The 24,479-nt window shown below is 43.1% G+C and overlaps 1 protein-coding gene across 8 annotated transcripts in view; it reads left to right on the top strand.

Annotated features, from left to right (window-relative positions):
• Positions 1–92: 92 nt before the first annotated feature.
• The window catches only part of thap4 (THAP domain containing 4), a 107,009-nt gene continuing 82,622 nt past the window's right edge, over positions 93–24,479 (top strand). For 7 of the 8 annotated variants that reach the window (XR_011960956.1, XR_011960955.1, XM_072573142.1 and 4 more), the window contains exons 1-4: positions 93–460; positions 6,328–7,097; positions 15,672–15,828; positions 18,380–18,489. Coding sequence is in view for 6 of the 8 variants with exons in the window: in XM_072573142.1 (XP_072429243.1) it covers positions 387–460; positions 6,328–7,097; positions 15,672–15,828; positions 18,380–18,489 (1,111 nt within the window). In the remaining 2 variants the exon portion in view is untranslated. Of the gene's footprint in view, positions 461–6,327; positions 7,098–11,664; positions 11,754–15,671; positions 15,829–18,379; positions 18,490–24,479 lie in introns of those variants that run through there. The other variant, XM_072573144.1, reaches the window with a different exon arrangement.

The raw sequence follows: 24,479 nt of genomic DNA, 5'->3' as shown, positions 1-24,479 counted from the left end.
CCGCCCCCCAGGTAGGCGTGGTCATGCGTAGTAGCGGTTGCGCAGTAGCTTAAATCCCGGCCGTTCCCGTCAGACAGCGCCATCTTGCCATACGGAAAATAATATTTCTTTTCTAGTTGCATCGAAATGATCAGCAATGGATACGCCGAGTCACCAGAAAAACGCTTGTAACCATCTTTATCTACAGACTTAGACTTGGGGCGCGGTAACTGCGGATTTGTACAAGTCATTGGAGCAGCGGCTATGAGAGCCGTGTTGTTGTACGTCAAGTCCGAACGGCAGCATTGAACAATTCAGAGAGAGAGAGGGCGGTGCCATCTTTTTGTACGGATACCTGGATTCCTACTGCTGTCTCTTAATTAGGACAAGGGTTTGATGTCTGGAAAATGGTGATATCTTGTTCAGCTCATTCCTGCACCAACAGGCAGGGCAAAGTAGCCAAATCTATATCATTCCACAGGTGGGTTTTTGTGTACTCCACCTATTTCACTGCAAGAGATGCTCCCCATGTAAAATTGTTGTTTTGTTATTAAGTTTTAAATGTTATTTCTAAAGCCCATTCTACTTTTTAAGAGTTCAACAGGCTTAGAGTTATGTTATTTGTGTTTCTTTAAATCAAGTTGAATGCTAAGAAATCCCCACAAGTTTCTGTATGCACAAATGTGAAGTTGCCACTTTTTTGTTGTGAATGCACATCTTTGGCAATAAGTGCTCAAAGGATCTCAGGATAGTTGGTAGTGGCAAGGCTTGGGGGTCTGGGGATGCTAACTCTGGTCAGAAGCTTACTGTATCTGGAAGTTTGATCTGCAAATGTTATTGCATACAGCTTTATAAGTCTTGTAACAAAAACAGGTATTCCTGGGAAAACTGATCACAGCTGGCAGCATCTGTGGAGAGAAACCAATATTAAAGTTTCAGGTCCCTTGTCCCTTCTTCAGAACTGAAGTTTTAACATAAATTACTGTTTTTGTTTCTGATTTCCAGCACCTGCAATTCTTTGGGTTTTTAAATAAATCTGTGTTTGATCATTTTTTGTTTGGCATCGCACCTGCAGCCATAATGCAATAGGCTCTCAGAACTAGGATGCCACTGTGAATAATGCTAAATAGAGATTGGAGAAGAGAAGAATTGGAAAGGTGAGGAGTGATATATACAGCAGATACCAAAGATGGGAGGGAAACTTTATTCCTCAATATCAAATGGCAACCCACTGAAATTGCACAGTTAATGAGGCTGTGTCACTTTGATTTCCCTTGTAACTCGGTTTGCCAACCTGGGATGGTTTGTATTCCTGGAGGTTTCATCACGCAACTTGTCCTTCATACTTCAGGTATTGGTGAGCCAATGCATGCATCCTTATGATACATTGCTTTCCTGTGACAAGTGGAAAGCAAAAGACTCAGTTGGATTATCCTTGGCTGTCAGCCAAATAAACTGCTCACAATTTTGAATATTTCTATGTCTGGTAAAGATAAATGGTTAAAGTAAATGGCAATTAAAAACAATTTAATATCACTGATTCTTTTCTCCAAAGTTGCACACAGCTCAGTCCTGGACGTCGATCTCAGTTCTTGAAGATCCAGCCAAGTGTAACAGAAATGCAGTAACTCTCAATCTTTAACGCATAGTAATATTTATAATATCAAGATGTCTTACACTTTGGAAAACCTTGATTTTTAAGGTAAAGGTTAGGATCCTCTGGGTGACATGGTGGCTCAGTGGTTAGCATTGCTACCTCTCAGTGCCTCTTAAGGATCTGGGTTCGATTCCAGCCTCAGGTGACTGTGCAAACTCCCGTGTCTGCGTGCGTTTCCTCCCACAATCCAAAGATGTGCAGGTCAGGTGAATTAGCCATACTAAATTGCCCATAGTGTAAGGTGCATTAGTCGGGGATAAATATAGGGTAAGGGAATGGGTCTGGATGAGTTCCTCTTAGGATGGTCGGTGTGGACTGCTTGGTCCGAAGGGCCTGTTTCCATTCTGTAGGGAATCTAATCTAAAAAAATGCGTGGTCAGCAGATAAGATTTTGTTTTATAAATTTCAAGACCGCAATTGCTGACTTCCACGCCCCCCCCCTCTCCCCAAGCAAAAGATAATCATCTTCACTCCTCCTGGCCTCAAAGGAGTCTCTTCAGAACTCCATTATCCACCGCAGAGTCACAACAATTTTCAAGTCTCAAAATGGGTCATGGAAAAACGTTTGGTAAGCACTGCTGTAAATATTACTAATACTATACACCATCTCATTGAGGTGTGGTCAGGCACCTTAACCAATATAATAGACTCAATCATGCTCTCTTTGGGCTTTGAGATTTGAACCCATGCCCTCAGACTCTGGTTTACTGGACCAGTGGAAACACTACTACGTCACTGCCTCCTTGTATCCACAACAGGGACACAATCTTTCATGATTTACCCACAATAAAGTCACTAAATTAATCTCCCCATGATTATGTCACAATGCTCTACACAATTTTGTTGCTGCATCTTCAAGCTTGACAGGAAACCGTGAGCCCTATTCAATTTCTCTCTTCCTCTCCTTACGCTGGTCTCAACCATCTTGAATGCTCATCATGTCCCCCATCATCAGCTCATGGCAGAGAGAGAAAGAAATTAAGGTATTGTTGGCACATTACTCACAGCATAGTGCTGTAGATTTAATTCTCCAGGATCCTGGGGAAATACCAGCTTAACACCACACAGCTTTTGTGTTAAATTGCTTCAAGTCAAACGTACAGCAACTTGTAGTAATTAGACATTATAGTTTATGTACAGACAAAGAAGTGTTGCATGAACTCAGGAAGCCATTAAAATACATTTAGCCAAACCTACCTTTGGGTTGTTATTAATCAAATCATAACAATTTATGTCTCCCATAGCTTATTTTAACCACAGAGGCCTTGGAAGGAATGGGAGATAAGTGGAGTATAAAACAATGTGGTGATATTAATTACAGCAATTAAGTAATTATTTTTTGCATGACATAAATCGGATCAATCTTTTTCAGATCTGTCTCCAAATGTATTACTCTAACATCAGCCCTCTAAGCAGAACTCATCCTTCACTGGTGTGACATTTATAACTTTCATTACAGTCACAATGTCTTTGTGTGAGATTACCAATTTGTGAATTAAAGGCACATTCACTGCTGCCTTAATGCCAGTCAGAAACTATCACACTGCCAGTATACAGTGACAGCTGCTTGTCAGACTTAGATTTGAACCCAGTCGTAATAAAGGTTCCTTAACCCACTCAGTCTGCCTGAAGCTTTAGCCGGACTGTATTTGAACTGAGCTTGCTAATGTGCATTTGTAGTGCAATATTTTTTTAAAGGCTGTGACTTGAGTTGTCATTTAGTTTTATTTTTCAATCTGTGAGCCAGAAGTATATTTTTGTGGATGAGTGACATTCAAATTTCCATTCATTTGTATCTCATCACAACATAGTCTTACTTAAAAGTAAACAGTTCATGACATGTTTTCAGTTGTTTTGTGAGGAGGTGCTATGTAGGTGCAAGTATTAACTTTAGTTTATTGAAACTTTCTATCCATGCATGAATAATTAAAGCAGGATCACAAAGGCATTGCCATCACTAAATCACCCATTATCAACATCCTAAAGTAGCTATTGACCAGAAACTGAACTGGAACTAGCCATATAAATACAGTGGCTGCAAAAGCAGATCAGAAGCTAGGAATCCTGCAGCAAGTAACTCACCTCCTGATTCCCCAAGTCTGTCCACCATGTACTAGGCACAGTTGAGGAGTGTGATGGAAGTACTGACCCTGGATGAGTGCAGCTCCAACAACACTCAAAAAAACTTCACACCATCCAGGACAAATCGGCTACTTGATTGTTTTTCGGTGTGGTGCAACTTGAGACCTTCCACTATGAACGCTCATGAGCAGCAGTGTGTCCTATCCATAAGATGCACTGCAGAAATTCACCACAACGCCTTAGAATGAATCTACCCAACCACTGCCAGATGAGCACTGCAGATGCTTGGGAACACCACCATTCAAGTAACCCTCCAAGCTAGTCACCATTCTGACTTGGAAATGGATCACCATTAGTTCTGTGTCACTGGTTCAAAGTCCTGGCACTCAGTCCCTGGTAGTGCTTTGGGTCTAACTGCAGTAAACAGACTTCACCAGTTCAACAAGAGTCCCGCAAGGGACTGACAATAAATATTACCCAACCAACAATATACAAATCCCATGAAAGAATGAAATAATGTTGAGTTTGAGCAAATTCTTTTTTTTTTCTTTTTTTCTTCACACACCGAGTCACAGTCACACACTGATCCAATTTCTCCAGAAGGGGGAAAAACACCCGAGTGGCCAGTGACAAGCACTGCCCTTCACATCAAAGGGCAATGCTGTGTGATCAAAACAGTGAAGGGGAGGGTAGGGACTAAATCAAAATAGAGTTGGACGGGGAAATAATGCACTCCACTTTGAGCAAATTCTTTTTTTTTTTTTTTTTCTTTTCTTTTGTGGGAACTCCTCTGTTAAATTTTTTTTCTCTCTTTTTTTTCTTTTTTTTTCTAAACCCCCACACTACCGCCTAACTGCGGTAGTGCTTTATTTTACCCCAGCACCCATGGTGTGTGTATGTAGGTGTGAGACACAGTGAAGGACACAAAGTGCACAAATCTTTATTCAATTTCCACCACCAGGAAGATAGGAAAACACCCGAGTGACCAGTGACAAGCACTGCCCTTCACATCAAAGGGCAATGCTGTGTGATCAAAACAGTGAAGGGGAGGGTAGGGACTAAATCAAAATAGAGTTGGACGGGGAAATAATGCACTCCACTTTGAGCAAATTCATTTTGTAGTGTTTGGAATGAGGGCTAGGTGGATCTTGTGGACTGAGATCCTTATTGGGGTTGTTAACCTGTGCAATCAGGGAAGCTGACAGATCTAAACAAGAGATTCAGAGAATCTCCTCATTCTAGAGACTGGACTCTGACTTGGCTGGTCAGAGTCCAAGTACAGTACACATGTAAATAGAGGGGAACTTGGTGATGGGATTTTGGCCTTTGTGTAGATATTTTATATTGGTAGCTAAATGTAATATTATTTGTCATAGAGGAGGGCTTGAGCATGAACTGATGGCACAATCTATTTCCAAGACGTTTGCTCAGCCTACAAACAGTCCTGTTCTAAATGTGTTTCTGATAAATATTTACTTAAATCTATCTATCCAGGAACGCTTGAAAAAAAAGTAAGACAACCTATCAGCTTACACCACCCCAACCTCGACTTTAGCATTAATATCACATTTGCCAAGCTGCTATTAGTTCTGATGAAGTCACTGGAGTTGTAACATTTAAGTCTGCTTATTCCCCATCCCCACAGATACTGCCAGACCTGCTGAGTTTTGCCAGCAGTTTTTGTACTTGAGAAATAAAATTTCTTAGGAAAGAAGAGGTGGGGTGTTCAACCTGAGTGGAAAGCATCAATTGGTGGATGTATTATTAAAGCACAGGAAAATCAGTCCTTTGATCTGCTTACTGCCAACTTTGTGCCAATTCAAAGTTAAAATTCTGCTCAAGCTTTTCAAATATCAAAGACATTGGGGTTATATCGGGGTCAGTGCAAAGTACAATTGTCTCTTTGCTGCTTCAGTAATGTGCTTTAACTCAACTGTGACCCTGACGTTTACTTTCAACACAGGACATCCTTGTGGCTTCTTTAGAAGATATCTTTTCATTTTTATGTTAAATCTTGGGCATTTTTGTCTCTGGGATGGAACTCCATTGTCCGTTTTGCCTAGAACTGTACAACTATTGCAGAGATATTTCTTGAACTATTTAGACAATTCACATACATCTACAGGAATATACTTCAAGTTGCTGCACTACCCATTTTTGTCTTTTGTAATCACAGCAATGGTCAGAAGCCATTCAGCCCTTTGAGCCTGTTCTATCAGTCTATTCGATCATTTTTAACCTAGATCGTTACTTCATTCATTATACACTTACTTAACAATTAATCCCAGTTTTGAAACTCTTAGTTGATACTGATGCCTGCCCTCCAATTACATACCTGGACTCAACTCTTTTTTTTCTTTGAGAAGACTTTTTTCAGGATCCTTTTACCCTTTGTGTGAAGTGATGTCTTGATATTATGCTGCATAGCCTAGCTTTAATCTTAAAGTTTGCACCTGTGTTCTGAATTCTTGTCAGCTTTATTTAAAGAAAATGTTCTAGATATTTGAAGAACAGTTACTCTTCCATTTTTTTTTGTCAAAACTAAAAGTTACAATTTAAATATCTAGAGGACAGCATTGTTTTCAGTGTTATTCTGTTTTCCATGCCAGATTCCCTTTGAAAGATGCGAAACGTTTAGCGGAATGGATTGCCGCTGTTGGTCGGACTGACTGGAAACCGACCAAGTTTTCCTTCCTGTGCAGTGCTCACTTTACCAAGGATAGCTTTCAGAAACGTCAGGAGGACCAGTGTCATCGACTCAAGTTCAATGCCGTCCCTTCCATCTTCCACTTCTCAGAACACCAAAGGAAAGTGGACAGAGGGCACACTCGCTGTCAGGTTGCAGCCAAAATACAGCTGGCTCCTGTCAATCAGGAAAGGATCTTGAGTGGCTGCTTGGCCTCTGAACCACAAAGTGATGAAACAACGGAACACTTAGAGCCCCATGCTGTAATTGTGGACAGTGAAATGGAGACCATTTCTGCGTTGGGAGAAAGCAGTGCCATGCTCCAATCTTGCTCGGTGACAGATGAACCAGTTGTCTGTATGGTTGCTGGACAGCGATGCTCTCTGAAGTCTGCTAGCAGCCCGCCACCTGCCAGTGAAAGACTGCTGATTGACAGCATTGTTCCCTTTCCTGATGATGCCACCCCAACTGCCTCTGGCGCATGTAAACTAATCAATTCCTTGCATTCATACTGCTTGTCTCCACGACACACCACCTTCAAGGATCAAGTCACGAAGAAGAACACCAAACTCAAGCTTCTGAGACAGCAAAGCAGCCGAGTTGTGAAGCGAGTGAAGCGGCTGGAGGAGTTGATCCATAAACTTCAAGAAACGAATTCTTCTCTCGTAAGGTGCTTTTTGCCTCAGGACCATGGTGAGTGAAAGACTTCACTTTATCAATGTTTGCTTTGAGTGTCCATTCAAACCCATGAGTTTGTACTTGCAAGACTTAAATGTTCACTTTCAGCAAACTATTTGCTCCCAAGATAAGAATTTCCTGATGTAGTTTCAATTATAATTAGATTTGATATATAGTGAACCTATTATCACATCAGTTTGCCCCATATATTTACAGTAAACTATAATTTGCTTACAGCTCTGGGTTTGTGTATCCGCATTCACTCTCACACATTGGCCACAATAGTGAGACTGGACCCTGTGCACCCAGTAACCAACAGGTCGTCAATTTCCCAGTCAAGTCCCCACATTCACTGTTTAGATTCATACATTATGAAAATATCCCCTTATGTTTTATATCAGCATCTGAATTAGCTACGCTCATGCTCATTAACTACCTACCCTAGCTTAAAGTTTCATGTAAAAGTGGTCAGAAGAGTGACTAAACACATCGGCTTGAAAAGCAATAATAGGGAATTATCATGGATCCCCTACAGTGTAGAAGCAAGCCATTTGGTCCATCAGGTCCACACCAATCCTCTGAAGAACATCTGAGCCCCAGTAATCCTACGTTTCCCCTGGCTAACCTAGAAAGTCTGAATATCCCTGAATATTAAGGGCAATTTAGCATGGTCAATTAAGCTAAGCTGCACACCTTTGCACTATGGGAAGAATGTGCAAACTGTACACAGACAGTCACCCAAGGGTGGAAACAAACTCAGGTCCCTGGTGCTGAGAGGCAACTGTGCTAACCACTAACCCATTGTACTATCCAATCCTAATCAGTCTCAATGTGTGGCATTATAAAGAACAGGGCTAGTGGCTCAGCTCCAGACACATCTGAAAAAAATAGTGGTTCTTTTTCAACAAGGATGTTTCACTGAAGGATTCTCTTGAGCTAAGACCCCATGTTCTTACAATTATGTTGAATGAATGAATGAATGAATGAACTAACAATGTGGATTTCTGGTAATTGCCACCCAGTGTGTCACTTGAGCATCACAAGGTTCAAAGGAATGATGAAAATAGGGATTAGAAAATACAAGGAGTGTTTGTGCATATCAATGCTTGGTTAAATGTGACTGCTGTTCAAAAGTAATTAGTTGTAAATTGTTTTGGGATGCCCTGATGATGTGGTAAGGTCTATATTTAGAAATAAGCAATTTCTTTGTTTTATGTTGTTCTGGTCAATGTCAGCTTTAGTCTGGGTTTGAGGGGGCTTTTTGTTCTGTCTTGGTTTCAAGTATGTGATTGATTGTAAATTTTATACAAACTATTTCTCTTTCATCATTTCAGCAAAAGTAAGTTTGGCACAGTAAAAGCTCCTTCATCCCATTTGGTTGATGGATTCATGGCAATCAAAAGAAAATGGAGGTGGCTGTGAACAATGCTAGCCTGTCTGGAGGAACAGTCAACTCCACAATGGACATAGCTCTTTGTCCAGATCCCTCGGGTGTGGATCTGGATTAATTTATCAGTATAGCTATTCCTGTCATGTGGTTTTGGACTGAGATAGCAAGTTACAATATCTGCCTATGGCTCTGCCCGTTGTGCTTCTGTCCAATTGCTGTTCTTCAACTGATGAGAAAACTCTTGAGTCTTGGCACAGGAGCTGCTAGAAGCTGTAATTCTCAGGTTGGGTATGGGATTGCATACTCACAATTAGTGTTCTTGTTTAGGCAGTGTCCCATTTACATAAAGCTCCTGTGATTACTTATCCACATTAGCTCCTGGTTTGGTAACAACTTGATTTAAAGGGTTTCTCTGCTTGTACTCAAATACTCCTGAGGTTTATTCCTGCCTGACTCTGTGGCCATCTCCAAATTTATAAATCCTAGACACAAGCACAGCCCTTATTCTGGACTTTTATACATCCCTCATTTCCTTCACTCCATCATTGGCTGTTGTATAGGACCTATTCTCTGAATCTGTCTCCTTAAATCCTTTTCTCTGTTTACTTTGTTTCTCCTTTAAGCTGATTGTTAAAACTTAGTCAGAGTGATAGTCAGCTATCATGTTTTTTTGAGGCAGGTTTTATTTGTAAACACTTCTGTGAAGCCTCTTGGGGTATTGCATTGAAATAAGGGTATGAAGTAATGTGTTGTTGCTAAGTTCAGTGTCTGCCATCATTGGTTTACAAAGAGGTGCTGCTCCCGAATGTCCGATTGTTTCAACCAGTAGGATTCCCATTCAGTGACTATGCTTTGTGTCCATATTATGGTCAGAGAATGGCTGGCAAATTACTCTGACATATTGAAGTGTGTTATTGACCATGCTAATAGTAAGGAGCTCTGGGCTCGAGCTGTGCTTGTATTAATTATTAACCTGCACAGAAACCTTGCTGGCTCTGGAAGCATTAGACACTGCTAAATCATAAGATGTAGGAGTAGAAGTAGGCCATTTAGATCATCGTGTCTGCAAGCCATTCAATGAGATCATGGCTGATTTGATGACATTCAACTCCACTTTCCTGCCTTTTTCCCAATGAACTTTTAATTCCCTTACTGGTGTAAAAATCTGTCTGTTTCAGCCTTGAACTATATCATTGCTGATCTTCAGACTTTATTTCATTTACTTGTGTATTGGAAAAGATGCTCAAATGGGTTTCCTCCCACTTTCCTCCATGTGGCAGAGCAAGATGCAATTTTAGCTGCTGCACCTTAATCAATTGCATGACAACAGAGTGAGTTGCCTTTTGGATGTTTGGTCTGCACTTGAGCATTTGGAATATAGTCATAATAGAACCAGAAAGTCTGTAGCACGGAATCTGGCTATTTAGCCTGTGTAGGAAGACTGTACATTGCATGTCTCAGCATTGAACATACAGGTATACTGGGAATGTGGCATAGTGATTGTATCAGCTGCCTGACTGATCAGAATATAATGGCTGTGTAGAAATACACACATGGTTTAATACTGAATAACATTATAAAAAATTCAGTGAGTCAAATCATAATGGAGACAACAGTCCAGAAGCTACAGTTAGTCTGTCATGTAAATCCAGCTTTGCATTTGCAGTGTGGGTACATAACCAATAATTTGCATTTTATATCGTGTGGCGGGTGTTGATTGTTGAGACGGAGTCTTGAGGTGGATGAAGGAGTTGCATTTGTCGATAAGTTAGATTAAGAGAAGCAATACATGAAACAAGTTGTTAGATATTGATGTGAAAGAGCCGAGTTGATTACTTCCTTCCATTGGGAGAAAGTGAGGATTGCAGATGCTGAAGATCAGAGCTTAAAAATGTGTTGCTGGAAAAGCGCAGCAGGTCAGGCAGCACCAAAGGAACAGGAGAATCGATGTTTCGGGCGTAAGCTGAAGAAGGGCTTATGCCTGAAAAGTCGATTCTCCTGTTCCTTTGATGCTGCCTGACCTGCGCTTTTCCAGCAACACATTTTTAAGCTAATTCCTTCCATTGTTTCAACATCCTGGTGGACCTTGCAATAGCGCAGGAAAAGTAGTAGGGTGGCTCAGTGGTTGGCACTGCTACCTGACAGCGCCAGGGACTGGATTAGTGGTGCTGGAAGAGCACAGCAGTTCAGGCAGCATCCAAGTAGCTTCGAAATCGACGTTTCGGGCAAAAGCCCTTCATCAGGAATAAAGGCAGTCAGCCTGAAGCGTGGTGAGATAAACTATATGGGGGTGGGGAGAAAGTAGCATAGAGTACAGTGGGGGAGGGGATGGAGGTGATAGGTCAAGGAGGAGAGGGTGGAGTGGATAGGTGGAAAAGAAGATAGGCAGGTAGGACAAGTCCGGACAAGTCATGGGGACAGTTACTGAGCTGGAAGTTTAGAACTAGGGTGAGGTGGGGGAAAGGGGAAATGAGGAAACTGTTGAAGTCCACATTGATGCCCTGGGGTTGAAGTGTTCCGAGGCGGAAGACGAGGCGTTCTTCCTCCAGGCGTCTGGTGGTGAGGGAGCAGTGGTGAAGGAGGCCCAGGACCTCATGTCCTCGGCAGAGTGGGAGGGAGAGTTGAAATGTTGGGCCACGGGGCGGTTTGGTTGATTGGTGCGGGTGTCCCGGAGATGTTCCCTAAAGCGCTCTGCTAGGAGGCACCCAGTCTCCCCAATGTAGAGGAGACCGCATTGGGAGCAATGGATACAATAAATGATATTAGTGGACCTGAGTCCAGTTCCAGGGTTGGGTGACTACTTTCTCTCCGGGTGTTCCGGTTTCCCACAGTACGAACAGTGTGCAGTTGAGGTGGATTGGCCATGCTAAATTGTCAGCAGTGTCTTAATGACGTGCAGGCTAGGTGCATTAGCCATGGTAAATGCAGAGGGACGGGGATAGTCTTCAGAGGGTTGGTGAACACTCGGATGGGCCGAATGGCCCCCTCCTGGGACTCGGGGATTCTATGAAATAGGGTGGTGCGACTATCCTCATTGGTTTGCTCATTTGAGAAAGCAGAGCAGCCCAATGGAGCAACCCTCTTTGATACACTTGAGGGCGGGTCCGCGACAGGTCAGGGGGTGGGGACGGAAGGGGTCAAGGTGATGTCAGTGGGTGTGGCCAGAGCCGGGGCGGGTCAATGATGGGTCAGGGGGCGGGGCGTGGGCCCGGCCAGAGGGAACCTTGTTGGAGGCGGTTAGTCGGGACACAGTATCATGGCGGGCGGTGCGGCTGCTGCAGGTAAACACACACAGGCCCGGACAGGGTGACACAGTATGGAAGGAAACCTTTCGGTCTAACCAGTCCACGCCGACCATGTTCCCAAATTAAATTAGTCCCATCTGCCTGTTCCTGGTCCATGCCCCTCCAAATCTTTCCCATTCATGTACTGATCGAAATGTCTTTTAAATGGTGCACCCGCATCCACCACTTCCACTGGCAGTTCATTCCACACACGAACCACTTTCTTGGTGAAACAAAAGCTTACTCCTCGGTACTTTTTAAAAAATCTTCCTCCTCTCTCCTTAAAACTGTGCACCCTAGTTTTGAACTCTCCCACCTTTAGGGAAAAGACCCCTGTTGTTCACTTTATTTATACCCCCCCCCCCCCCCTCCATGATTTTGTAAACCTCTATAAGGTCACCCCTCAAGCACCTATGTTCCAGTGGGGAAAAAAAAAGTCCCAGCCTTTCAGTCTGTTTTTATAATCTCATACACTCTATTCCTGTCAACATCATGGTAAGTCTTCGTACACTCTCTCCAGGCAGCCATGACTAAGTACAGTACAGATAGTTCTGGGGTAACACCCGTTTCAACAGCGCACTTTGGCTATAACATCTTTGAAGTGCAATTCCAGTGGGGGTCAGTTCACATGCTTTGTTCTGCACGTGTCATGCATCAATGCTTTTGCTGTTCTGCACATGCACTGGTTTCCATGCTGGTTCTTGTGCTGTTCTGAACGTGCGCCAATGTCTGCGCTCTGTGCATACATGATGTTCAGCATTGATCTTTGTGCCATCTGGTGCATGTACCAGTGTCAGCTGCCAACAAATCAGCTTTCTGATTTGGCCTCACCAATGTCCTGTACAATTTCAATATGACATTCCAACTCGTATACTCAAAGTCTGAGTAATGAAGCATGATTTGGGGTGAGATTGAACAAGCAACATTTGCGCTAAATGCCCACTTAACCATCCTATCTGCCTGATACAAATTTCAAAGTATTATTTACCTGAACCCCTCGGTCTCTCTGTTCTACAACAGTTCCCAGGGCCCGACCATTGATTGTCTAAGTCCTGTCCTTATTGTTTTACTTAAGTACAATACCTCACATTTATCCAAATTAAACTCCATCTGCCACTCAGCCCACTGACCAATTGATCAGGAGCTCTACGTAATCTTAGGTAATCATCTTCATTGTCCACTATGCCACTAATTTTGGTACAGAAACAAAAATTGTTGGAAAGCTCAGCAGGCCTGGCAGCATCTGTGGAGACTAATCAGAGTTAACATTTCGCATCCAGTGATCCTTCCTCAGATCTGAAGGGTCCTCACAAGAGCCACTAGACCTGAAATGTTAAGTCTGTTTTTTTTTCCACAAATGCTGCCAGACCTGCTGAACTCTGCCAGCAATTTCTGTTTTGGTTTCTAGTCTCCAGCATCTGCAGTTATTTTCGTTTTCACCAATTTTGGTGTCATCCACAAACTTACTAACCATGCCCCCTATATTCTCATCCAAATCATGGTCACAGGCCTTCAGTTGAGTGGAGCAGTGGGTAAACATTGGTCCAGGAAGGCAGATGGGCAGCAGATATACACAGGTTGGGATGGCAGATGGGAAGCAGCAGATTGTAGGGGAAGAAGGTGAAAGCAGCATTTTTTTCTGTTGAGACTAAAACCCTTTTGTGGTGACTATCATAGAATCTGGTTGTGCATGCAATTCACAGTAACATAAACCAAATGCCCTGTACAAGCAGAATTAGATCTTAATTTATGTGGCTAAGAATCATAGAGTTAAAGAGAATAACTGCTGAATTTACAATGTAGATTTAATCACATTTTAGTTGAGATTATTGCAGGTGTTTGGCTGCTTCAAGTGTTATGTGTAATAATCACTGCACAAAGTGTCTGAAACTTCAACTCCTGTAGTATTTACTCTGGGGTTACACAAGTCTGAGGCATTAAAATGTGTTTGCAACTGAGAAAAAAAATAAGAAGCTCTGCATTAGGTGAAACAAAGTAAAGAGAATGAGGCAGGTGAATGTTGATAAAGATTAGGTAAACTGAATTACCTATTCCATGCTGAGTTCTGTGGTTTTCTACATTAGGTCTTGTCTGAGTGTGCTCAGTGGTGATCAGAGCCTAATTTATCATTCCTGTTGAAAGTATGGAGAGGCACAGTAGGGGGCAGTAGATAGATACCCAAATGGCAGCAGCTCATTATCATTACAGAACTTTGAATAAGCTACTTGGCCAATTAGCAATACATGTATATCTCATGCTTGAGGCAATACTTTGAGGTGTGGTTATTTAATCACCTAGATTTAACCCATCAAGTATTAACTTGACTGAGAGAGCATTCTAAAAGCAGTTTCTCTTTGTCTAATATTCTTGCGTGAATTTTTCAGCTCTGAATCCTTTACTATGTGTCTCACCAAGATTGCCTATAATTTAGTAAGACATCCTTACTCCAATGCTCAATCCTATTGTAGTGAATGCTATTTGCCTTTTTAATTGTTTGCTGTATCCACGTAGGTGAGCCTACTCACCTCTTGGGGGATCCTGGTTGGTGAAAGGGATGCGTAACCTGTGCGGCCTGGTCAAGAAGTGAGCTGTGGACTTTCAGGGGTGGGGGTGGTTAGAATTCTACACTTATGGCCTGGAATTGCAATTGTTCAGGGTTTGATTTGATTTATTGTAGTCACCGGGACCTAAGTCGAGTGAAAAGCTTTGTTTTAAGAGCAGTACAGGCTGATCCCACAGCAAACAAAGACCTACAGATGCTTAGACAGAACAAGGTTACAAGGTTACTGCTGTAGAGGAGGTGCACAAAGCAACAACAACATTCGCAAGATCAACATTATTTGAAGTTAGAGAGGTTCATTCAGCAGTCTAATATCAACAGGGAAGAAGGTGTTCTTGAACATGTCTTCTGCCTGACAGAAGATGTTGGAAGAAAATATTACCAGGGTCTTTGCCATGGAAAGGCTGCCAACATCATCAAGAGCCCACGGATGAGAGGTTGGCTTCCATGATGGTCTGGGCTGTGCATGCAACTTTCTGTGGTTTGCTATGGTCCTGGCCAGAACCGTTGCCATACCTAGCCTTATGGACTTGCATAGAATGCTTCCTATGGTGCTTCTGTAAAAGTTGGTGAGGGCCCTGATGGTGTGATCAGAGAGTTGCCTTGGGATTACACTGCTGTCTAAATTCCACCCCACACGCTCTTTAATGTGGCTTCCCTCTGGGTTTTTTTTTAAAACAGCATTGCATTGTTGCTTTCCATATGAAAAGCATTCCACCTTTTCAATTCATTCTCCCCGTGTCTGCGTGGGTTTCCTCCGGGTGCTTCGGTTTCCTCCCACAGTCCAAAGATGTGCAGGTCAGGTGAATTGGCCATGCTAAATTGTCCGTATTGTTAGGTAAGGGGTAAATGTAGGGGTATGGGTAGTTTGTGCTTCGGCGGGGCGGGGTGGACTTGTTGGGCCGAAGGGCCTGTTTCCACACTGTAAAGTAATCTAATCTAATCACTACTGCACAACAGATTATCTAGTCATTTATCTCATAAACTGTTAGTGGGATCTTGCGATGTACAGCTATTATATATTCTTTCATTGGATGTAGTTGGCACAGTCTAGGCCAGCAGTTATTGCCCTTGAGAAGATGGTGAGCCACCTTCTTGAGCTACTACAGACCATCATGCAGTATAGCTAGATCAACCATGCTGTCAGGAAAGAGAGAAGATTCCTGTATTTCCCACTTTACTATAATGTTTGCACTTGCAATGCTTATTTGGTTCCAAAGCACTTTGGCATTTCCTAAGGTGATGGAAGATGTTATAGAAATTAAAATTCTTTCTTTCACTTTATTTCCACCATGTTCCCTGTCTCCACCCATCCTTCTTCTCCTGCCACCCCCTCCACACACACACACAAACAGTTGTTCCTCTGAATCCAGCAGTTGAATCTTTGTCTTGGATGTTGGGAAGCTGGATATCTGAGTCCCCAGGAGAAGGCTCCTATCCAACCATCAAACCTTTCAAGTACATGGAGGAAGTCCAGATCACGCATGTTGGTCAACCCATGCTGAACATCTCGTAAGTTGGATTGTCATTTCTCTTGTTTTTGCAGCTAGAGTCTGATTTTTTTGCAAAATAGCAGTATTTTCTCAACTCTGTCCAGCAGCATGAGAGAGAGTTTGTCCAGATTGTTCAAAGAAGATTACAGACAGAGCTAGGATTTCTTTTGTTGCTAAAATTGGTTAGCTGAAGTAAACAGGTAATGCTTTTGATGCCATGCAAATGTGTGTAGGAGATATGGGCAAATGGCCATAGGTCAGCAGTTGGCAGAAGTATTTCTGAGAGTGCAGCAATTGGAGCTACTCTATTCCCTACCTGGTGTCATTTGATTCATGGATACACTGATTTCAGGAAGTGAGGAATGTTCGATTTAAAGGAGCCAGTCTCACTCCTTATTCAGCTGGTCAGTTCCATTGGACTCTGCACATGTATTTGCTGTGCCCAATTAGTCTAAAATTGAGGTAAAACTGCCGCTTATTATTTTGGAGTAGCTCAGTAATCCTCAAAGGTCAACCTGCCTAGAGAGTGGTTAAAACGTGGAACTCTGTACCTAAAGAAATGTTTGAGGTTATTTAACATAGATCCATTTCGGGGCAAGCTGGATAAGCAAATGAGGGAGAAAGCAGTAAGAGAGTTTGTTAATAGACTGGTTTGAATTCAGGCAAGAGGAAACTGGAATGCAGCCTACATCTGTGAACAAATTCCATCTGAACTTAAAGGATTGTATGAATATGTCGTGTCATTGTGAGGTTTAGGAATGTTATGACCGTGATTAGGTGAGCTTATTGAAGGCAAGTGAATGTGTTTGTTTCTATGTTTCACAACGTAACAGCGCAACCAAACTGAGTGATTAATTGTGGGTGGTGTCTGCCAGTTGAAATCTTTTCTTGTGCGAATAGTGTGATTGCAATGTCTAGTCCTTCTCTTAGCTGGGCATCATGCACTGTAAAAACAGACTGTAGGAAAAAAAGAGAAAGCTCTATATACATTGACTCAGACCTTCCAGGCTCCAGATTGTCAGAGACCGCTCCCTCACCACCAGATGCCTGGATGAAGAACGCCTCATCTTCCGCCTCGGAACACTTCAACCCCAGGGCATCAATGTGGACTTCAACAGTTTCCTCATTTCCCCTTTCCCCCACCTCACCCTAGTTCTAAACTTCCAGCTCAGTAACTGTCCCCATGACTTGTCCGGACTTGTCCTACCTGCCTATCTTCTTTTCCACCGATCCGCTCCACCCTCTCCTCCTTGACCTATCACCTTCATCCCCTCCCCCACTCACCCATTGTACTCTATGCTACTTTCTCCCCACCCCCACCCTCCTCTAGCTTATCTCTCCACGCTTCAGGCTCACTGCCTTTATTCCTGATGAAGGGCTTTTGCCCGAAACGTCGATTTCGAAGCTACTTGGATGCTGCCTGAACTGCTGTGCTCTTCCAGCACCACTAATCCAGAATTCCAATTAAACCTGTTGGACTATAACCTGGTGTTGTGATTTTTTTAAAACTTTGTTCATACCTCTCATGATTTTGGAAGTTTCATCAAATCTCCTTTTTAGCCTTCTCTCCAAGGAAAACCATCTCACCTTCTCTGACCTATCTTTATAACTGAAGTTTCTAAATATCCTTGTAAGCCTCTTATGCAGTCCCTCCACATCTTTCCTGAATCGTGAACTGTACGCAGTACTCCTGTTGAGGCCTAATTAGTGCTTGCTCTCGTAATTGTTTTTTATCCAAAAGTGAATCATTGTCCACTTTTTGGCATTGAACTTAATCTATTCCTAATCTGCCCACTTCTCCAACTTTTTATTGACCATTTAAAGTTCCACCATAACCTTTTTAAAGTTTACAATGCTTCCAGGTTTTGTGCCATTCGCAAAGTTTTGAAAATGTCCTCTGTACACCTGTGATCCAGATCATTACGTATCAGTAAAAGGAAAGGCTTCAATACCAACCCCTGAAGAGCTCGACAAACCTTGATTCAGCCCAAAAACTATCCATTATCAGCTAAAATACTCAGGTCTCCTGTGCATACCACACAAAGACAGTTTTTTTTTCAGATGGACACTCAACCTATTTTGCTGCTGTCCGTTTTACCACATGAGCTCCAACCTTGCTGATTAAATCTATTGTGTAGTGCTGTGTCAAATGCCATTTGGAAGTCCACATTTAGCATGTCAGCGGCATCAGTCTCATTGTTCTGCATTGGAGGGTTAGTCAAAAATGTGGTATCCGGGTAAATTGGTAGTTTTCTATCTGATCAGTTTTGGACACAGCAGCCCCAATGCTTCTGGAAAGATTTGAGAATGCTGTCCTCCTTTCCAAAAGTATTGGAAATAAGTATTTATGTTCTGCTTATTCACATTTAGTTCATGATTATTGCATGCTCCAATGTTACATCACAGAATGGTGATGGTTAGGATGTATTATTTTTATATGCAAATGGTTTTGTTTGGGTAAGGCCAAGAAAGTCAACTTAGCATATGCGATCTGGTAACCTCCACTTAACAATGACAATTGGCAATCCTTCATTTCATACTTGGACTAACTTTCATTGTATATTTTACAGATTTAATAGTTTCAATCCTGAAACCAAGAAGCCAATGCATAGAGAGTGTGGCTTTATCAGGATCAAACCTGGCACCAACAAAGTGGCATTCATCAGTGCCCAAAATACAGGTACAGTACCATCCAAAAAAGCCGTCCTTGTGTGGTATGCACAGGAGACCTGAGTATTTTAGCTGGAACATGTAATTCAGTTAGCAACTGCAGAAGGACAGTTGAGTACATTTTTTTTGTTCTTGAGTAATTGCTTCTTGGGTGAGCCAAATATGGAAATACATTGCATAACTTCCAAGTATCTCTAAACCAAACAAGGCCACTAAGAATTGTTGCATTTCAAAGCTTATTCTCTAACCACAAGGGCATAGTCCAGAGCTGCTTGTTGAAAAGTAACAGATGAATACGAAAATAGAAATTAAGATGAAGATGAAAAAGTGTGCTTTTGATAAGTTGCAGGTATCAAATACTAATTGAGAACCAAGAGGGAAACATAACATTCAGAGGGCAAGTTAAGGGGTTTAGTGATCATGGCGCTGGAATATTAATCTAGAACCTGAGACTAGCATTCTTGGGTTATGGGTTCGAATCCCACAATGGCAGATAGTGGAAACCTGGAGTATTGTGTGCCATTTTGGTCTCCATATCGGAGGATGGAGGTTCTTGCATCAGAGGGAATGGAAAGGAAGTTTGCCACTAATTCCTGGCATGGCAGGACTGCCATAGAGGGAGAAACTGGATCCGTTAGAAATGTATTCACTAGAGTTTAGAGAAATGAGTGGAAATCTCAAAAAAACCTTTAAAATTCCAACACGATAAGACAGGAAAATTGCAGGAAGGATGTTCTCAGTGACCGGGGATTCTGAACCAGGGGTCACAGTTTAAGGATAAGTGGTAGGGACAGAAATGAGACATTTTTCCCCCAGAAAACAGTAGGCCGATGGAATTCTCTACCACAGGAAACTGTTAAGGCCAAAACGTTGGAGGCTATCAAGAAAAATCTAAGTATAGTTCTTTGGATAAAATGGATCAAAGGGGAGAAAGCAGGAACAGGGTTTTGAGTCATGATCAGCAATGATCATGTTTGAATGGTGGAGCAGGTTCAAATGGCTGAATAGCCTAAATCTACTCATATTTTCCTCTGTTTCTGTCGAGGTACATAGATTTCATATTCTGGGCAAGAGGTTGAGGGCAATGTGAGGAGAAGTTTTGTTTTGTTTGCATTGATTGACAATTACTGGGAGTGTGTTTTTTTTCATTTGTTCATGAGATGTGGGCAACACTGACTAGGCTAGTGTTTATTGACCAGCGGGCATTTAGGAGTTAATCTAAAATCACAGCAATATGGTTGATATGTAGGCCAGACTATGTAAGGAGGCAGAGTTTTTTTTCTCTAAAAGTCATTAATGAACCAGATGAGTCTTTACATCAGTTGACAGTTGTTGCATGCTCATTTGGCCAGATTTTTGCTGAATTCAAATGTCGTACTCTGCTGTGGTAAGATTTAACCCATGTCCCTAGTACATTTAGCCTGGGCCTCTGCCACTGCCTCCCCAGTTCCATGCCTGTAAGGTGGTGGAGGTAGAGGCGATTGGTGATTTCCAAAATCAATTCTCCAGGTACTCAAGGGAGATAAATTTGCAGGGCTATGAGGCTAGAACAGGGGAATGGAGCTGACTGCATTAATACAGAGGGTCATTGTGGTTTAGAGGTGCTGAATGGCCTGCTGTACTACTATGATTCTTTGATAGGCAAAAGCTTTCTTGTATAGATCTGCCATGCTTTTATTAATGATCTGTTTGTTGCTTCAGCTTTTGAAGCTGAAGATGAATAAGATCAGTGCTGGAATAATCTCGGTTTCAAAGGAATTACATGTTAAACCAAATGTAAGACACAGTCATCCAGTCATGAATTCTAAGTTTGCGAGAAGATTTGTAGCTCAGGTGCTTGTTGTTGTGGTTCTGTTCGCCGAGCTGGGAATTTGTGTTGCAGACGTTTCGTCCCCTGTCTAGGGGACATCCTCAGTGCTTGGGAGTCTCCTGTGAAGCGCTTCTGTGAAGTTTCCTCTGGCATTTATAGTGATTTGCAACTGCCGCTTCCGGTTGTCAGTTCCAGCTGTCCGTTGCAGTGGTCGGTATATTGGGTCCAGGTCGACGTGCTTATTGAGTGAATCTGTGGATGAGTGCCATGCCTCTCTGAATTCCCTGGCTGTTCTCTGTTTGGCTTGTTCCATAATAGTAGTGTTGTCCCAGTCGAATTCATGTTGCTTGTCATCTGCGTGTGTGGCTACTAAGGATAGCTGGTCGTGTCGTTTTGTGGCTAGTTGGTGTTCATGGATGCGGACCATTAGCTGTCTTCCTATTTGTCCTATGTAGTGTTTTGTGCAGTTTTGCATGGGATTTTGTACACTACATTGGTTTTGCTCATGCTGGATATCGGGTCCTTCGTTCTGGTGAGTTGTCTGAGAGTGGCTGTTGGTTTGTGTGATGTTATGAGTCCTAGTGGTCGCAGTAGTCTGGCTGTCAGTTTGGAAATGCTCTTGATGTATGGTAGTGTGGCTAGTCCTTTGGGTTGTGGCATGTCCTCGTTCCGTTGTCTTTCCTTTAGGCATCTGTTGATGAAATTGCGCCAGAAATTGCGAACTGACAGCCAGACTACTGTGACCACTAGGACACTCAACAGCACACAAACCAACAGCCACACTGCAACGGACAGCTGGAACTGACAACCAGAAGCGGCAGATTCAAACCACTATAAATGCCGGAGGAAACATCACAGAAGTGCTTCACAGGAGGCTCCCAAGCACTGAGGATGTCACCTAGACAGGAGACGAAACATCTGGAACACAAATTCCCAGCTCGGCGAACAGAACCACAGTAATGAATTCTTCCTTTTATAGAAAGACTTAGGTTAAATGTGCCCACACCCTGCTCTCGCATGTCGCGGCAAGAGCATATTCTCACCATTCTCTCACAAATTTCCTTGTCTTGCCAACAGTTCACAGAACCTCAGTGGTGAGCTCTTAACCCTATGAGAAGTGATAGAATTGTGAATTTCTATGCTAGTAACTTCAACTTATTTTCCTTACTAATATTTCAAAATGCTACACTTTATAATTAAAAGGAAGTACTGTATTTGGAATGCCTCTTTTCTGTTGCTATCTGCCATTGAGATAGACAGCATGGAAATAGGCCCTCCAGTCCAATTCATCCATGCCAACCAGATACCCTAAATAAATCTAGTCCCATTTGCCAGTATTTGGCCCATATCCCTCAAAATCCTTTCTATTCATAAACCCATCCACATGTCTTTCAAATGTAGAACCAACCTGCATCACTTCCTCTGGCATTCCATACCTGCACCACTCTGTGCATGAAAAGATTGCCCCTTAGGTCCCTTTTAAATCTTTCCCCCCTCACTTAAACTTATTCCCTCTAGTTTTGGACTCCCTCACTCGAGGGAAAGGACCTTGTCTATTTATCCTATCCATTCCCCTCATGATTTTATAAACCTCCACAAGGTCACCCCTCGGCCTCTGACATTCCAGGGAAAATAACCCCAGCCTATTCAGCCTCTCCCAATAGCTCAAACCCTCTAACCCTGGCAACATCTTTATAAACCTTTTCTGAACTCTTTCAAATTTCACAATGTCCTTCCCATAGCAGGGAGATCAGACTGGATTCGGTATTCCAAAAGTGGTGTAACTAATGTCTTGTACAGCCGCAACATGACCTCCCAACTCCTATACTCAAAGCACTGACCAATAAAGGCAAGTATACCAAATGCCGCCTTCACTATCTTGTCGACCTGTGACTCCACTTTCAAGGAAGTGTGAGCCTGCATTCCAAGGTTTCTTCATTCAGCACCATTCCCCAGGATCTTACCATTAGTGTATAAGTCGTGCCCTGATTTGCCTTTCCAAAATGTAGTACCTCACATTTACCTAAATTAAACTCCATCTGCCACTCCACGGTCCATTGGCCCACCTGATCAAGATCCCGTTGTACTCTCATGTAGCCTCCTTCATTATCGACTACACCTTCATCTGCAAACTTGCTAAGCATACCTCCTATGTTCACATCCAAATAATTTATTTCAAAGACAAAAAGCAGTGGATTCAGCACCAATCATTGTGGCACATTGCTGGTCACAGGCCTCCAGTCTGAAAAACATCCCTGTACCATCATTCTCTGTCTTCTATCTCTGAGTCAGTTCCGTATCCAGATTGCTAGTTCTCCCTGTATTCCATGTGGTCTGACCTGTCTACAATGTGGAACTTGTTGAATGCCTGACTGAAGCCTTACTGATTAAACTTGCAGGAAGTGCACCCATCTCCAGCTCCTTCAAAACCATGTTAGGGAACTGGAGCTGGAGTTGGATGAACTTAGCATCATTCAGGAGGCAAAGGGGGTCATAGATCGGAGCTTTAGGGAAGTAGTAACTCCAAAGATTGCAGACAGATGGGTGACAGTGAGGAGGACTGGGAGGAAGCAGCCAGTGCAGGGACCCCCTGCGGCCGTTCCCCTCAAGAACAAGTATACTGTTTTGAATACTTGTGGCGGGGACGACTTACCAGGGGTAAGCAATGGGGTTCAGGCCTCTGGCACGGAGCCTGTCCCTGTTGCTCAGAAGGGAAGGGTGGAGAAGAGCAGAGCAATAGTTATTGGGGACTCGATGGTTCAGGGCACAGATAGGTGGTTTTGCAGGGGTGAGAGAGACTCACATTTGGTATGTTGCCTCCCAGGTGCAAGGGTACGTGATGCCTCTGATCGGGTTTTCTGGGTCCTTAAGGGGGAGGGGGAGCAGCCCGAAGTCGTGGTCCACATTGGCACCAACGACATAGGTAAAAAGAGGGGTGAGGATGTTAGGCAGGCTTTCAGGGAGCTAGGTTGGAAGCTCAGAGTTAGAACAAACAGAGTTGTTGTCTCTGGTTTGTTACCCGCGCCACGTGATAGAGAGTTGAGGAATAGGGAGAGAGAACAATTAAATGCGTGGCTACAGGGATGGTGCAGGAGGGAGGGATTTCGGTACTTGGATAACTGGGGTTCTTTCTGGGGAAGGTGGGACCTCTATAAACAGGATGGTCTACACCTGAACCTGAGGGGCACCAGTATCCTTGGGGGGAGGTTTGCTAGTGCTCTTGGGGGAGGGGGGACTTAAACTAACTCTGCAGGGGCATGGGAATCTAGACTGTAGATTTAGGGTGCAGGACCTGGAGTGTAGGGAGGTTAGGAACAGGGCATCAATCTCAAAGGAGGGTGCCTGTAAACAGGAAAGGGGCTTGAAGTGTGTATACTTCAATGCAAGAAGTATTCGAAATAAGGTAGGTGAACCTGCAGCGTGGGTTGGTACCTGGGATTTTGATGTTGTGGCTATTACGGAGACATGGGAGAACAGGGACAGGATTGGCTGTTGCAAGTTCCAGGGTTTAAATGTTTTAGTGGGGTCAGAAGTGGGGGTAAAAGAGGGGGAGGTGTGGCATTGCTTGTCAAAGATAGTATTACAGCGGTGGAAAGGACGATGGATGAAGACTCGCCATCTGAGGTAGTTTGGGCTGAGGTTAGGAATAGGAAAGGTGAGGTCACCCTGTTAGGAGTTTTCTACAGGCCTCCTAATAGTCCTAGAGACGTAGAAGAAAGGATTGCGAGGATGATTCAGGAGAAGAGTGAAAGTAATAGGGTGGTTGTTATGGGGGACTTTAACTTTCCTGATATTGACTCGGAAAGCTATAGCTTGAGTTCGTTAGATGGGTCGGTGTTTGTCCAATGTGTGCAGGAGGGTTTCCTGACACAATATGTAGACAGGCCAACAAGAGGTGAGGCCATACTGGATTTGGTTCTGGGTAACAAACCAGGCCAGGTGTTAGAATTGGAGGTAGGTGAGCACTTTGGGGACAGTGACCACAATTTGGTGACTTTTACTCTAGTGATGGAGAGGGATAAGTGTGCGCTGCAGGGCAAGAGTTATAGCTGGGGGCAGAGAAATTATGATGCAATGAGGCACGACTTAGGATGCGTGGCTTGGAATAGTAGACTTCAAGGCAAGGGCGCAGTTGATATGTGGAGCTTGTTCAAGGAGCAACTATTGAGTGTCCTTGATAAGTATGTACC

Source organism: Chiloscyllium punctatum, chromosome 6, assembly GCF_047496795.1.
Source record: "Chiloscyllium punctatum isolate Juve2018m chromosome 6, sChiPun1.3, whole genome shotgun sequence".
NCBI classification, from domain to species: Eukaryota; Metazoa; Chordata; class Chondrichthyes; order Orectolobiformes; family Hemiscylliidae; genus Chiloscyllium; species Chiloscyllium punctatum.
The sequence above is the reverse complement of the archived record's forward strand: the minus strand, read 5'-3'. Positions and strand labels throughout refer to the sequence as shown.